Source organism: Hemibagrus wyckioides, linkage group LG10 (assembly GCF_019097595.1).
Source record: "Hemibagrus wyckioides isolate EC202008001 linkage group LG10, SWU_Hwy_1.0, whole genome shotgun sequence".
Classification (NCBI taxonomy): Eukaryota; Metazoa; Chordata; class Actinopteri; order Siluriformes; family Bagridae; genus Hemibagrus; species Hemibagrus wyckioides.
Genome location: NC_080719.1, coordinates 8675408 through 8693122, shown reverse-complemented (window position 1 = coordinate 8693122; position 17715 = coordinate 8675408). Strand labels below are relative to the sequence as shown.

Here is a 17715-nt window from a genome sequence, read left to right as displayed (position 1 = left end):
AACCAGCAGCACAGTGTTTGTTCGGCTTTTCTGCCTCCATTCTGAATCTATATTTTCTGTCATTGTCGTCATGGTTACTATGAATGACTTATTTAGTAATCACTGTGTTTATTCTAAAAGATAATTTGAAATACACAATATTGTCTGCACTAATTTCCTTGTTACAAACAGCAGGATTCTGCATATTCCATGATCAATCTATCCCTACGTCTTTTATAGAATTGTTATTAATACTTTCATGCTAGACCTACTTATCCAAGAGCATTATTATGTCTATTTCACCCAAAATTGTGCTCAAATCTCTCATTCCAGATGTCTCGATCATAGATCCAACAGACACACATAATATATTTTCATAAATTGTCTATTGTGATTTTCACACTACACCGATGTGAAAGTGTGAAACATTATAAGGTCATCTAGCAATCTGCCGAGAAGTGAGGCGTTTCTAAGTTTATGAGGAAAAAAGGTCATTACATGTTGGTTGAAAGAGAGACTAGTGTGTGTGTGTGTGAAAGCTGTAATTATGAGGATGAGGACACAGCAGCTGTGCTGATACACTTCTGCTTTCAATGAATCACAATGAAGAATACAGTGACATTAAGTGTCGAATGCCACATGAGCGGCAGAACACAACTGCCTTCTGCTTAATAACAGTACTGATATTCTGCCAGCGATGGGTGGACGTAGTGCTACTGGATGTAGGATTTGTAGGCTATAAATAGGTTCAAATAATGGTTCTGTATCCTAGTTTTGGTAAACATCCCAAAATCATGCGCATACATACACAAAGAAAGAATATTGCACATTTTATTTACTCTGGCTACTGACCATTGAAGACTTTTGATCAATAATTATTTTTTAAAATAATAATAATAATAAATAAATATATATATATATATATATATATATATATATATATATATTTTTTTTTTTTTTTTTTTTTTTTTTTTTTCTAACTCATGATCAGGGAAGTCACTTACTGATCAAACATCCTAACTAGATTTAAAAATATTAAAAATATTGCTATTGCACCAGCAATGGAGATAGAATAAATGCAAATCTGGCTTGTTTATACATTCAAATAAACTCTGATGATAACTATTGTCACCAAGGTCAGATCAAACTAATAGATCATCAGGGTTTGCCTTTCATCACTGAAAAGAAATAAATACCAGACAAAAAAACACCCTGTCTTATTAAGCTATTATTCCTCAAAGTCTTGATCAGAGGTTTTGTTATTTATTTATTAAGACTTATGTACTTTACACATCATGTGAACACAGGATGTGTGAGGGGAAAACAACCTAGATGGGACACCACACATCCACATTCTTATACAGACTCACACACTTATACACACATAGGGGCATTTTGGCACAGCTAATCCAGCTCCCATCTATCAATGTTTTTTGCAGGTGTTTTTAAAAAATCTCAGAAAACCCATAGGAACCACTCTCATACATAAGGTCGACACGTGAAACCGCACAAAGGCAGTAACCCGAGCGCCAGAATGAATCAAACCAGGGATCATGGAACTGTGAGATATTCTTGTTATCAAAAAATATCACGCTTTTGATTCCACTGTCAGAAAACAATACGTGAAGAGCTTTTAATGTGTTAAAGGTTATTGACTGCTGGATCTTGCCTTGTTATGAAAGTGATTCGTTTGAGGACAGCAGTAGCCTGTGAACGCATCCAGATTATGACTTGTTTCATATTTCAGTTATACAGATGGAGGAAAACCTTAGCCATAACCATAGAAGAAAACACAAGCAGTCATGATCGATTATTACGCCTAAAGTCTTGGCCATGGATCATTTATAAAGCCATATGAATACTCATTAATGTGTAAAAAGTAAACCTAAACAAACAAAAACAAAACTTATGCTTGTACAACTTTATTTTATATATATACATACATTATATATATATATATATATATATATATATATATATATACTTGACTTGTTCTTATAGATATGTTATTAATTAGACAGCAGCCTGTACAATTTTCATCTAATGATTTAATTGCTTAGTTTTAATTAATAATTAAGCATATTTTTCTATTGGTGATGGAAGAGTGAATAAGTGGCTTTTTACTCAAATATTATGAGTCAGATATGGACAGATTTAACATGGTTCTTTTACAGTACAGTGTTTTTTACCTGTTGCTCTGCTATAAACATTATTATCTTGAAGATGACAAAAGCCTGTAAATGCAATAATAATAATCACCTGCATCATAAAACCCTAAAAACCATAAATATAACCATGGAAAGAAAATTAACTCTGGACTTGGATTATGTCGGGTCAAATCCTTCAATCAATATCTTGACTAATTCTCCTTCATGAAGTAGCAGACATTGTGATTTTCTGTTCAGAGTACAGGACACCTGTAAATTCTAGCCAAAATATCACACAAATGGACACAACAGGTTAGAAATCAACAGTCTGGAACAACGGCAGTTGTTGTTAAAGTGGTTCTTTAGGTCAGTGACAATTGGTTCTTACCTTCCTAAGAATGCTATTAATTTGAAGATGGCAGTATACGCTTAAGGCCCTTCCTTCAATGATAAGACTACCACTTTGTTTTCTAATTACCGCTTTAATCGGGGTCTAAATAGAAGCCACAACATTTTGGAAATGGCCTCCCACACAGCCTAATGCTCCCTTAACCCTCTAGCTTTAGTGCACGCTGAAAGCGGGTTAGCAATGAAAAGCAGATGTGTGTTGCGGGCCTGACCTTGGTTGCCATGGGTACGAGGGACAGGCTCGTATTCAACCGCCCGCCCGAGTCCTTGCTAATTGCTGTCGCTATGGCAACGAAGCACCTGATGTAACACTAGGAAAGGGCAATAACCTTACAACAGTCCATTTATTTATAGGGAGCTATTCTGCACTGTGCCTCTCACTCAGAACTGGGAAAACGGACTTGAGAGGCGGATCTGACATATCTAATACCAGTGATGACAAAAAAAGACAGACATTCTTAAGTGCGCATTAGACTGATGGGTACCATTGTTCGAACTGAACGAGCATCAAAAGGTGCCTTTCGCCCATTTTCTATAACTAGCACCTTCATATGGCAGTGATGACTGTCTTTATCATGTACAAAATAACAGCTGCTGAAGATATGTGATAATGTAAAAGAAAAGACAAAAGTTAACTCTTTAATTCCACTGGTTTAATACATTTAAAAAAAAAAAACAACACAGAAAAAATCTACCAAAATACCCCAAATAGTTACATGAAGTGTGATACGTCATACTGTGCAAAGGAAATGAGCAATGTGTTCAGCTCCTCCGCTCAGACTGCAGGCTCAGCTGTTGATGCTTTCGGCACAGACGGACTGGATTACTGGGGTTTACATCCTCCGAGCTTTACGAGGCCGACAGCCATTGTGTGGAACCGGCGTGTTGTCAGTGATGGACACAATCTCCAGTCCTCCCATGGTTAACCCTTTAATGGCAGACTAAACACAAAAACAGAAAAGAATGAACCAACTGGTAAACATTTACAGTAACACAGTGCTTTTCAAGTCATGTTTACTATCAAGAAAGACCAGCCTGAATAACTATTATCTTATTTATTATCAAGTTGGACAAAAATTGACCTTCCTACTCTGTAAAAAAGTGCACCAAGTTGGCAATGAAATTTACTATTTGGGATTCACCCAAACAAAGACAATCTTCCATCACTTTATAACAACACCTACGAATATGCCTTTCTGAATCATAGTCAATCTAATACAACATTTATTTTTACAACAAATAAAGAGACAAGAGAAACTGGACACAAATGTGCTGGACACATGAAGTGAACATCTATCAATTAATTTTTATCTTACATTAATTCTGTCATTGTTGCAAGCTACTGAAACTGGTTCCACCGTATTTGTCTGACACAAGTACACAAGCTATTCTTGATGCGCGTTTTTATTTTAACCACAACCTGTTGTGCATTGCTTTGCCAGACTTAGCATCTTGTCTTTTAGCTGCTAAGACTTGATTATTGACAGTAATCATTTTCATATGCATGGCTGATTCCCTTTTGTTTGAACTGTCATTGCTTTATACTATTAACATGCTGAATATATTTTGAAGAATATATTCTGAATATATTCTGCAGAAATGAACATGCATAAAAATTAGACTGTTTCTGAGACAAATATTATTCATTTACTCATTAGGAACATCAACAACTCTTTAAAGTCTACATAATGCTGTTTATCCACAGGATACGCATTATCTTCAAAAATTTGTTGAAAGAACTTTAGATGGATGAAGCAAACACCAGTAAGTTGAAACCTTCTACGGTATACCTGTACATTGAAAACTAATGTGTGTTAAATAATAACATTTTTTTGCCCAAGAAATTGGTTATTGGCTTAAGAATGTCTATACCTTTAGTCTTATAAAGGATCAGTAGCATTTGCCAGAGTCTGTGCATGATCACAAACTCGTACACGAACCTCTCCTAATTATTTAAAAAAACAACCCATCTACCTTTTCCCTGTTGTATAGAGAATTTCCCATTTAATAATAATCATAATGTCTTGAAACAACTTTCCATAATCACTAATCTATATAATCAGTATCAGACATCTGAAAAGATTTAACCATTTAAAAAGACTTTGCCTTGAATGCAGAATTAAATTAACATAACAGAATTGTTTTTTCCTTGAATGCAGGCTCACATTAGAATATTAGGGGTGTCCAGTCTTATATGGAAAGGGTCGGTGTGGGTGCATATTTTTATCCCAGTTAAGCAGAATCCACACCCGAGTCTACTGAAGGTCAAGCTTAATTGGTTAAACAGGTGGAATCAGGTGTGGCTTCTGCTTGATTGAAATGAACCGGCCTTTTATGGATAAGATTGGACAACCCTATATTAGAATCACAGAAAAATCACACTAATGGACGTCATCCTTTATACCCCTCATTCTCAATGCAGGGACCGAGAACCCCCAGGGGTCAGTGATGTACATTATGAGGCTGAATCACATGACATTTCTATCAGCAAGCATCAATGGTGTTATGGTTACAATATAATGATCATCATTGTAAACTATAGCTTTTATCCAGCAAGTGATGTTAATATGATACACAATGTTTCAAAGTTACATCTAGAGAAGTAGAAATTCAGGAATAAAATTCATGGTACATGTTTACCCTGGTGTTCTGCAAATTTATCTGTTTGATGATACATATTTAATAAACACTACTCTATATACATATAGAGAATAAAAGACAAACGGCTACTCTAAACATGCTGGACAGGATTTGGGGTCAAATGCTAACAGAGACCAATAGTAGCAATCTGGTGGTGCTGGGAATTAAATTCACAACGTTGAATTTAACTGCCTGAACATGAGTTTTGATGCCTGTTGAGCCATCACTGCCTTGTCAGAAATTGCCAACATATATTAGCTCTTGACTTCTAAGAACGCTACTCTGAGCTAATCATACGATGTGATATGAATGCAAGTAGACATTAAACTGATGGCCAAAAACTCTACAAAACAATGTTCTAAAAAAAGAATTCGCTTGTGGTGGATATGGTGGAAACATTGGTTAACATCACATTTACTGCTTTGGTTTAATCCTGAGCTTGGGTTTCTCTCTGTGCATTGCTCTCAGGCAGCCTCAAACCTGCCAAAAACTTTTCATGTGGATTGGTGACTCTAAATTGGCCCCGTGTGAATGGCGTCGCATCCCAGGTGCATTCCTGCCTTATACCTTATGTTCCTTATATACTTCGAATCCCTCAACCCCACCTTATCTACGACAAAAACGGTTACTGAATGAATGAAAACTCATTCACTGGTTGATCTCAAGCATCTTCCTGTTCACATTTTACCTACAAGATAACCATCATCACACTGTCCGAACCCCCTGAGGTTCGCGTTCACATTAGCCATTACTGTAGGCCCCACACTGGCATGTCCAGGCTAACATTAGCTGTAATACATTGTGATTCTAGATGCTTCTTGAATATTCTGGGGTGAAAAAAGGGAGGCATGGAGGTCTTAAAAGCCTGTGGTTGCCTGTGGCTCTGAAGGAGCTCATTATATTCTCGCCCTGCCTTAATGTCCACCCCCCCAGCTTACACTCGACAGCCAGGGAACCTGCTGCGGGCAATCAGGTCGACGGTCAGGCTCATATTATTTATTGGAAAATTAGCATTCATAAAAACCGTTTTGCCTTACAGGGCATGGTCGTGGAAAAAAAAAAAAAAGAAAGAAAGAAAGAGGCATTGATGTCCTGGACAGATTATGCCAAACAAAACAAGAATTTGGATGATGAAATACATTAGATGAACAGTGTTGAAGTTTAGAGTTTTTGAGTTGAACTGAGATGCTGGTTTAGTTGAGTCAATGAGTCTCACTTTGCGAGTATAATCTTAGAATATGCACTGGTCACTGTTATTTTTCCTCAACAATCAAACTGGATGGTATAAAACATTAGGTGTATTTTAGAAAGCGGTGACAAAGTAAAGATTAGTTGATTAAAAAATGTGAGTAAGTGGAGAAAAAAAAACATAATTTGATTAAAATCACACCAGAAGGGTGCAGTAGGAGCTATGATTATCATTCATTATTTTATCCTTCATTTTCAACCGCAACACAACCCTGAACATTCATTGCTCTTTTTTTATTTTCACTTTTATTACCTTTGTGTCATTTGATCATTTCAGTCTGTTTTTTTATTACTTCCCCCACATTTTGTATTGATTTGGGACTAACTATTTTAAATTGCAAGCAAATAGTTTAACGTTTACCTGAATTTATCTTTACCTCAATCCTTCCTTTTAGTTTCAGGATTTGAACTCCGATAGATAGAAAGTGGTGATAAATCATGATCACAACCCATCGTTTACAAAATCTGCACTGTTTTAATCAAATTAATCAAATCGAATGGTGGTTTAGCACTTGTTTATTTAATTCATTTGCATTTGTCATCGAATTTGACTTTTTACTTCACCTAGCATTTTGATCCTTTTCCAAAATATTTAGAAAAATTAAAGGATGGTTGCTGGAAATAAAAAAAACCTGCACTCACACTGACCCTTTCCCGATAAGACTGGAATCCTTTTACTTTCTCACCCATGAGCTTTAGCCAGAAAACAGCCATCAACACAGAAAAACAAGTTGATATTATATGTTTTATCTCTAATAGATGCCTTTGTATCATGCTAATTTCTCGTTCGACATCCAGACTACTTAATTTTCGATTAATTCCTTTTACCACCACCAACAAAAACCCTCGCTGCATTTTAATGCATCTCAAATATTTTTAACAGCTGAGAACTCAATTAATGCACAAACATCTTTAACCAAATCAAATAACGTCAACAGAGTCAATTCATTTAACGATCGAATTAAAGACAAAAAAAAACAAATGAGCATCTTTAGAATGTAGAAGGCATTCATCATTACACAGCGCTGCTCACCTTTGGTTCTTTTTCAGAGACTCAGTTTGGATCACAGGCCTGTTGCATGAGCAGACAAGCTTTTTTCCATACACTACAGAATTCACCCTGCTGTCACTGTCACAAGCCAACTCCACTGGCAGCTACACATGCCCAAGCAATGATTCACAGATGGTGGTACGCTTTGGATCGGGGCGAGTTCACTTCTTTCCCCCTGCCTAAAACCTTCAGTTTCCCCATCATCCTAATATGTCCGTAAGTTTCTGGATCCTAAACAGGGGTCTTTTTTTATGAGACTGTAATCAGGCTGCTGTGATTTATAAAATGCTCCCATTTCATCTTGCCAAACAGCTCAGATCCTTATGCATTGAATTACTGTTTGAAAGAGCTTTTCTGTGCTAGACCACTAGAGATTGTAGGATACCACTTAGATACTGAATCCATGAGTATCAGCCGATAGACTTCTTTTATTTTAAAAACTGTTAAATGTTTATTATTCTTATTTATTTTATTTATTTATTTATTTTTGCACTTACAATACACCTTTTTTTAAAATTAATTTAAAGTCTTTCAAACAAAAATCCCTTACAATGTAAATATAACAAAACATCTAATAATAAAATAATACCTTTAATAACAATAATAATACACAAATACACATCAGGACTGTTCATAAGTACTAGTTAAAAATAAATAAATAAATAAGATATGGGGAAAAAAAATTAAATAATTTCCAGTTGTTATAGGAGCACACTGAATTAATTCACCTTTTCAAGCATTTTTTGCTAGTATCAGACCGAAACCGAATCCTGGGTAATGGATCAGTACTATTTTTTTTTAATCTACAATCAGGATCATCTGCCCAACTGAGTGAATTCTCATTTGGGAAAATAAGTAAAAGTTTTGAGCTCAGTGTTGGAGACATGTGCAAAGAGGACATCATTAGACATTAGAGTAGAAACCTGTATGTGAAATGTGAGCAGGCAAAAATGTTAGTTAGCTGCAGGTATTAGACTGAAATGGATGAGTGCCTCTGTTACAGAGTTTCAGGAAAAACGATTTAATTTCAAACATTCAACCTGGAGTTCTGGAGAGATCACATTAGTGAGAAGAGAGATGGACAAGACAACCCCGAAAATAACGTACAAAAACAAAAAGAAGTGAGAAAATCAGCAGTAGACAGTGATGGAAAGCAGAATTCCTATATTTTGTTTTACATTTTAAATCAGGTTGAACAACAGCAGAAGCTTCTCAAAGAAAAGTAGAAAATTGAAAAAATATTTTAATTCGAATTATATTTTTAATCTTACGACAAGACAAATTTTTACAGCCACGTTTTTTCCTATTGTGGGTGTATAAGACATCCATGTGGTAGCCCATGTAGAGCATTATTTTTTTTTAAAACAAAATAAAAGCAGTGTAATAATCTTGCACTGAATGTTAGTACTCATTTAAAATACATTATTATGTGGCTCAGGTCAGATCTAATTGATGACTCCTGCTCTAGAAGATTAATTACTGTGGTCAACCAGTGGAGCCTTTTTTGCTTTCTCATTGAATCCTTTGACTCTGAACAGTCAGCTTTGAAAACCTGTGATGTTACCACAATTTCTGCAATTAATGTATTCTGATTATAATGATGTTCTGCTTTACCCCCAGAAACATGTTTTTGACCTCGCAATTGGCAGTTTTTTGAAAAAGTCATTTTAATGGAAATGAGTTACTGGCAGCAAAATACGCAAATATTATCTGATGTTGGACATCAACAACGGAGCCAGCAACGTGCTTGTGGCAAGTACTGACTCATGCATACTGTGAATGCCAAGCGCAGCAAAAAAAACACACCTGACTGATAAAAACAGCCATGAACCGATCCATAACAACATGAATAATTTCTAAATTCTCCTAAAAAGGCTCATTCAATATGCACACGATTGCTTTAATTTAAAGCGGTCATTGAATCCTTTCAGTTTTCCAGAACCGTCGAAAGAATTCTTGTCCAAAGGTTTGTCAAGCTAAAACCGAACAACGTACATTTTATTTCTTTCCCCTTAATTCCACTGTTTATTCATTTCTTTGACTTAAAACACCTTCCTCCACACACCCCACCTCTCTGCAAATCCCTGCCACTCAAATAAAGCATCCAACTACTATTGAGCTCTCCTTACATTTTCAAGGCCATAGCTGATGTACATGCCACCCCTTCAGCTCATGTTGTGTTGCTGTGAATACTGTATGCGTTTTTTTCCCCTTCTTTTTCTATCCAGCAAATGAAACCAGTTTTCACTCACCATGTCCTTCAATTCTCAAGCAACCACTGCAATGCTGGTGTGTTAGACAGCATGATGCTTATTCCTACACGCTGAGTCTTTCGCTTATAGTCCAATTCATTTTGGATTTAATCTAAAGTTTGATCTCTACATAGTTATCTAGCTCTAGACTCAGTTCATATGCTAGGTTTCCATTGAAGTGATCATATGTCCAGAGTGTCCAAAAAGTTCTACATGTTCACCCTTCTGCTCTATGCATTTTCTCAGCCACTGTTCAGTTAAATGATTTAATCAACTATTTAAAGAATTGTCCGAATACAAAAATAAAGAATACTTTAATTACACTTTTTTAAGAATTAGGCCATAGCTGTTTTATGTTAATTGACCTAAATCGTAAGTAAAGTATAGACTCTGGTGAACAGCACGCAGGTTTCATAACCGATTGCTTACGATGCTCCACTCCTGTAAATACTTTTGTGTGTGTAATTCACAGAATATTTATTTAATTTTTAATGAGCATGCTCACTGATACTGCTTAACAGTTCACCGAAAGGCGGCAATGCTGTGGATAGTTATTCATTTTGTTTGAAAATTGTTATGTTAACATAAGAATATAGGCTACTGAAGAAGAAAGGATACCTTGTGTGTAGGCTAGGGATAATACCGTAACAGCACACAAAACTCAAAACTCAACAGGGTCATTTCTAGAACCATTTCATCTACGCTATGCAAAACATTAATTTACGTCATCACATCACCCAATGTGTTTAGGTCTTGCTCTAATTTACATGAATTAAATCAGATCAGTGTTAACCAAGTTTTACCCTCACTGGCGGCTGTTACCATGGTAACTCAGTGTTAACCATTGCTAGGCACAGCCTTATACTCATTGAGTTATATAAAAAATTAAATATACATAATTAACCTGTACATACACATCTCAGTAAAGTCCAAAATGAATACTCACCAAGCGCCCTGGACCAAGTCCTTTGACTAGGACACGCACAAACGTCACTCCCTTCGCCTGTGCCTTCTGTTACAAGGAAACAATCACAAAGTAAGGCACTTGTTCTATTAAAGGCTAATAAAATGACAGGAGCAAAACAAAACTATGGGGGGTGTGTTGTGAGGGCTTGGGGAAAAAGACTGATTTAGACAATGCTGCTTGTGTCTGCACAGTAAATGAAGGGCTGTAAGAATAAAGTCATGCAGTTATTATCTGTGGAGCTGCAGTGCGGGGTTCTCATTAACTCCCCCACGGCAGACACTGATGAAATTACGATCATGCCACTGAGGTAGCTTAGAAGGTGAAGGATAAATATAACAATGATATTTCTGTCCATTGGCCTAATTGTCTGATTTATGAGTGAATAAACTTGATGTACACGAAATTTTTCAATAGAAAAAAACGTGCATTTGAAAAAAAAAGGTGTCTGAGGTACTTGTGTCGGAGGAAAATCATACCGGCGATAATAGATGGAGAAGCATATCCTCTCACAAGGAGGCAAAAAAGGATAACAAGCCTTAATCAGAAAGTTCAGTGTCATTGCTGCGCAATATATTGTCGGGCAATTGTTATTTGTACCACAGAGCTGTTTAGGTCTCAGTTCTGAATAGTCAGGGGGCGTTGATTGATTTTCTCTAACAATAGCTCTGATAACATTGGTTTATATTAATGTGCTCATTTTCTAATACATTATCTCTTAAATACTAACAATTTGCATAGGGACTTGTATGGCAGACGAGCCACATAAATGGATAAATACAACTTTTTTTTTTTTATACGAAGTGTTGGTATGGCTACGGAAGTCTTCTGTGAGAAGATGTTTATTTAGCATTTCTGGAAGGCACCTCAAGAGTCAGCACTTTGTAACAGTCGCACAGTAAAAATCTCCAGGAGAGGATTTTACACTTCCCACTTCCTGTGTAAAATGACAAGCTGCGTTGTCTAATTAGAAAATGAAATATAAAGAGAGGCTGGCTGGTGAGGGATCGACTATCTACAGCTGTTATAATAAAGTGATGGGACAGGAACTTGTTTTGCACAACATTAAAAACATAGCTACAATATGATATGATAAACATAAGAACATGTCATTTTTATTTCAATAAAAAAACAAAAAAAACATCATGTTGGCATATTGTTGTGGAATAAAAGAAATAAAACACATCTGGATTCTGTTATTCCTCATGATTAACAGAGGAATCAGCTAACACTTTCTGAGAATTTATTCAGCTCAGATTGTTTAACATGCTCAGAGTAAACTCCTTTCTGAACATATTTCCAGGAAGAATACAAGCTGGTTTTGATACATGCTAAAATATAGATTTTTTTTAGGTTTGAGCGTTTCCTTTTGACATAAATGAACAGAATAAAAGCCAGTTTGAACTCCAACTGCTACTGGTGATATTCACATGAGCTCCACATCTGACCAATCAGCAGCTCTGCTTTACACTCCCATGTAGCACAGTGGCACAGTGTAAGACCCCTTCTCTCACCCATTCTCTCCTCTTCATTATTCTCCCCACCTTCTTTCTCACTTTTTTTCACATTCTCTTCCTACCTGCTTATTTCACAGGATTTCTTTTTCCTCTTTCGGTCTCATTTTCCCTTCTATTCTACTTCTCTCCTTCTCCCTCTTCACCTTCATCAGTCTCTTTTCTCATTTTCTTTAAACTCTTTTCGCTTTTGTTTCTCTCACGCCTTCTACCATGACCTTTACTCATATTTTCTGCACAGTGTAAAGACTGTACCTGCCACACAGAGCATCATAATCAATATATGCTCTTTGCATCCATTAGGTGCAACCATTTACAACACCTACTGTGATCTTAATGCACTACTTGGAAAATAATCATAAACAAATAATTTGGATAACCTATATGAAATTTCTTTTTTTTTTTTTTTTTAACTATATATAGTTTAACTATATAGTAACTATAATAAGCACATGCCCTTAGTACATTACTAAAAGGAACAGTGGTGCCATCCAGTGGACAGCATGTATATTAAAACTCACAAAAAATCTCTTCTTTTTAATAAATCCTTTGGGGAAATTAATTCAGTTAGCAGAATAGTCTAAGAGTAAAAACTGCAATGCCATGTGTTTTTTTTTCAGGAAACAAGAGAGCTAAAAAATTCATTGTAAATTAACGTTTCCATTAAACACAAGACCCTATTACATTTCAGTGTTTTTTTTCTGTTGTCTGATGAGGGCATTTTTGTGGAACTATCACACTAACCAATTAAAACAAAGCTGGCAAGGAAACATTTACACAAACCCTCAACAGCTAATATAATGGTCTACATTGGTCTCTTCTTAACCAGTTCAGTGGCAGGGCAATAGATTATATTACATTTTATTAGACATACAATTATTTGTTACAATTATTAATTAAAAGTGAATCTTCATCTGAACTGCATACTGGCTAGTTGACCGCTATATAACTCTCTATACATCTCTGCATTCATCTCCTAATACATGATCAATCTCCAGGGTGGATACAGTATTTCCTCTCTGAATCCTCTTTGAAATATATCTGTATCCCCCCCCACTTTCTTACCCCTCGTCTTCATCAGGCTGAAAAGCTCCCTGACCTACTTGTGATTTGCACAATGTGTTAATTAAAGTGGATGCTAACTGTGGTTTAGGAAACTAACAGGGGCAATTTCATCTTGACTGAACATCTTACCGCAGCAGCCGCGATGCCGGTGGTCTGGGCAGCAATTGGAGTTGATTTCTTTATGTTACGGAAACCTTCTGTCCCACACGAGGTTCTGGCCATGGACTGACCCTCGCTGTCGGTCACCTGGATGTGAGTGCTGCAACAAAAAAAAAAAAGAAAAGGAATCTGATCAGTGGTCCTCTTTCAGACCCTGGCTTCTACAACTGATCCACCATTCAGTTTACATTAATGAATTCAGCAGATGCTTTCATCCAAAGCGATTCAGAAACTGAGGCACGGATACAGTTGAGCAGTTGTGGGTTAAGGGTCTTGCTCAAGGGGCTTTCTGACAGCTCTGGGATTTGAACTTACACTCTTCTGATTATGAGCTCTATTTCAGTGCCTGTGTCCTTTATCTCACATTCTACAGGAATTTTATTTCATCTTTTCATACACATGTTGCTCTTAGCCTTTATAGAAACAGCTTGCCTTTGAATGTTTAGAATACAGCCTCTATTAAAAATATACCATTTCAACCTTATTAGTTAGACGTACAGTCAGATGATCTGTATTAAATGCTTAGAGCTACAGAAGGATTTTTTATTATTATTATTATTATTATTATTATTATTATTATTAAGTTAAGGAACAACAAATATGATGTTCCTTTAATATGTTTCTGACCTATAAGTCCTCCAATCATTTAACAGTAAATCTCAGTCAGAGCTGTTCAGATACGCTAAAGGTCATCATGCGCCAATTTCTTAAGGCCAAAAGAAGCCACACTAGTTACATTCTGTAGCTTTGAAAAACAAAATAATACCCCACCAGCAATACTATGCCATGTGCACTATGTGGTTTGGGACACAGCTGTGAAGTCTATCTGAATGTGCGCACTAGCGGCCAGGAGACTGACGTGCAAAGTGGAGAATGACGCACAACCCATGTTATGAAATGTTCAGGCAGCTTGCAGGAGCATTTTTCAAAGAGGGAAGATTCTCAAAAACTTTCGTCCTTCAGCTTTGAAACATATTTCTCTGTCACTAATCGAACACTAGTATGCAGAGACCTTTCTCACGCTTGAATCGCTACGCTTTTGACCGTCTCCACATTTTAAATTCAATTCAATTTTATTTCTGTAGCATTTTAACAAAGGACATTGTCACAAAGCAGCTTTACAGAAATATATAAATTCAGGATATTCCAATTTTACATTTAAATCGACACCTTCTAAGCCAGCCAGAGGCGACAGTGTCAAGCAAATTCACCCTGAGATGATATTAGGCAGAAACACTGAGGTCTGGGTTGCACTGGAGAGTACGTTTAAAGGTTTTCCCTTCTGTAACTGTGAGATATACGGTCAAAAAGTGCAAATGTTGAAGTCATTTTGAACTGTTCACTGATGGAGACTTGAGTGCAAGAATGTCTGTGACAATTGCAGCCTAAAGCCATCTTCTACCACCTTCATCTTCTACCACCATGGTTTCTAAGAGTAGCCGCTAAGTGATGAGACTCCACAAGGAGTGCATCAGGATGGATCAGGCATTTTTGTTTTTACAAGCGAATCAAATTCTGCTGGATAAATAACATTAAATAATCTACTTGGTTTCAATAGAAAGTATGTCTCATTGTTTTTTTACTTCACGCACTCTTTGTAGCATATTTTAAATGTGGTGTCAAGATGTTAGCAGGTAGCGTGTTCTGCAGCATGATTTATGCTCATATTACAGTCCATCATGATACCTCTAAACACAAACCAGTTTGCAAATGTTCAGTAAACATCACACATGCTCAAATCCTTTTGTGCTGAAAATGCAGTAACTTACTTGTTATAGGTGGCTTTAATGTGAATTATCGGTAATTCTTCAAACTTTTTGCCACCCCATGTCAAACCACTGTCCTGGCCTGGGAAGGGAGGATAAACACTGCAGGGGAGAAAAGAAAGAATAGGACATGGAACTGTGATTATTTAGGCATGCAAAGAAAACTGATGCACATTGTACTATATTATAAAAACTATACATTTTTTATTATTGATATCCAGTCCCTATAGAATTTCAGATTTTTTTGTGTGATTGTTGTGGGCAAAAATGTTGTAGCTTTTTTCAAAGTTTGTGAAGCGGCTTGAGGAGTTTTTTGTGCTTTATTTTGAAAAGAAAACCTCTAGAAAACCTCTCGAATTGGTAAAAATGCAAAAAATATTTTTTTAAAAATCGTGGAGGGACTGTATAACTTAACATGAATTAGTTTTTAATTTCTTTATACAGATTCAGACATTAATTGAATAAGTGCAACTTGCATAGAAATATGCTTGTTCCATTCTTAACTAAACATGTTATTTTGCAAATTTTAGCATTTTTTTTTTTACTATAGGGGCCCACATTGCTTATTAATATTCATGTGTTACTAATGTTCCAGCATTTTCATTAAAAGTAACAAATTTAGATATGCGCTGCATTGTTATCACCAGTCTCTATTTTTTCTCACTTGAAAATAAGACAAACAATTCAGCTTGTTTCTGTGCAGAAAACACTCTGTCCTGAAAACACACATTGTGGACAAATAAAAAGAACCATTTTACCAATTTAACGGTCACAAAGTCAGTCCTTGCAAAATAAATGCTAAGTAAATGTCTACTTACACAAAACTTCATCACATTAACTAATACAGACACTTTTAAAAACTGGTCTAGGTTCAGCATCTGCAATACAATTTAGTCAAAAACAGTCTGAACAGTCAGATTCGAGAACTGAAATTTAATTAATAGCAATAACAGAATAAATGTTCTCTTGTATGCCCACCACTTATCATTATAACCATTTCCAACCTCTTTTACACTATATTTCCAAAGGTTTTGGGACACCCCTCCAAATCATTGAATTCAGGTGTTGTTTTTCAGGGGTTGGGCTTGGCCCCTTAGTTCCAGTGAAAGAAACTCTTAATGCGGATGACCCCTTCATGTTCCAACATGGAGTGAGATTGGTGTGGAGGAACTTGACTGGACTACACAGAGTCCTGACCTCAACCCCATAGAACACCTTTGGGATGAATTAGAGCAAAGACTGCGAGCCAGGCCTTCTCATCCAACATCAGTGTCTGACCTTGTGGAAAGCCTTCCTAGAAGAGCTGAAGATGTTATGGCTACAAAGTGTGGGCCAGCTCCATATTACATTCATGTGCATGTAAAGGCAGACATCCCAGTTTTAGCCTGGCTTGCAGTCTCCGCTCTAATTCATCCTAAAGGTGTTCTGTCAGGTTGAGGTCAGGAGCATTAAGAGTTCCTTTCACTGAAACTTAATGGGCCAAGCCCAACCCCTGAAAAACAACACCTGAATTCAATGATTTGGAGGACTGTCCCAAACCCTTTGCAATATAGTGTATATTTTCAACAGTTTTTGGACGATTTAAGTCATTTGTACCTTTTGTTATTTCTAATGTAGCGTCACCATGGTAACGTTAGCAGTCAAAGTACTCTGGTCTGGTCTGATGACCTACCTGAACTCTTTAGAGCTTTTTGGAGGAGTCATGCTGGACGTGAGCTCTTGTGATTGAACTTCAGCCTCTTGGAATCGGACAGAACTTGTGTAAAGTGTGCGCAAGACATTTCCTCCTCTGCATTAAATAAAAAGACAATTAATACTGAACATATTATTACTTTTTAATTCATCTCTTTCCAGGTTCCCTGCTCGCTCTTATAATAATCTCCTGTCATCATGGAAGGCTTTCACTTGAGGTTCTCTTACTATCTACTCAGGCTTTAAAGTAAATCTCAAAAAGGCTTTTGATGGGAAATGGAATAAGACGCGTTTATATTGCATCACTAGCCAATGGAAATTATTATTTTACTGTTTTATTAACTGAGGAGACCAAGTACGTGGAATACTACTTTTCCAGGTCATTTTAAATCACTATATGTTTGGTTTGCCAACACAACCCATGCCACTATCCCACTACCAAATACACATGCATAGTATCTGATGCTAGTTAGCCAAACATACACACACAACTTACGTCGTTCTTCCGGATAAATTCAAAGGCTCAAGGAGCTGCTGACATGCCCCTCTTATAAACGACGATAATGCAAAATTCATTTTATACATTTTGTTTTTATGCCATCTATTGACTACCTAAAAACTAGCTACGACTGACAGTATACTTTAGTTTATCCCTAACCGTTTTGCGTTAAATCCCGCCTACCTGCTTACGATTGGCTATTACGCTCCAGCTTTATGGACAAGGATTGGCTAGTATCATATATTTGGAGGATGTCTATCTCTAATAACCAATCATTTCCGAGTGGTTTGCCGGAATACGGGTTGGAATTATAACTGAACTGCATGACATT

At 36.5% G+C, this 17715-nt stretch overlaps 1 protein-coding gene across 1 annotated transcript; it reads right to left on the bottom strand.

Annotated features, from left to right (window-relative positions):
* Positions 1-1226: 1226 nt before the first annotated feature.
* mrps11 (mitochondrial ribosomal protein S11) lies at positions 1227-17565 on the bottom strand. The gene is made up of 6 exons (XM_058401821.1): positions 17382-17565; positions 16866-16982; positions 15197-15295; positions 13398-13527; positions 10672-10737; positions 1227-3475 (listed from the first exon to the last, which is right to left on the bottom strand). The coding sequence occupies exons 1-6, from the start codon at positions 17468-17470 to the stop codon at positions 3368-3370; spliced, it is 609 nt and encodes a 202-aa protein (XP_058257804.1). The 5' UTR covers positions 17471-17565; the 3' UTR covers positions 1227-3367.
* Positions 17566-17715: the final 150 nt, after the last annotated feature.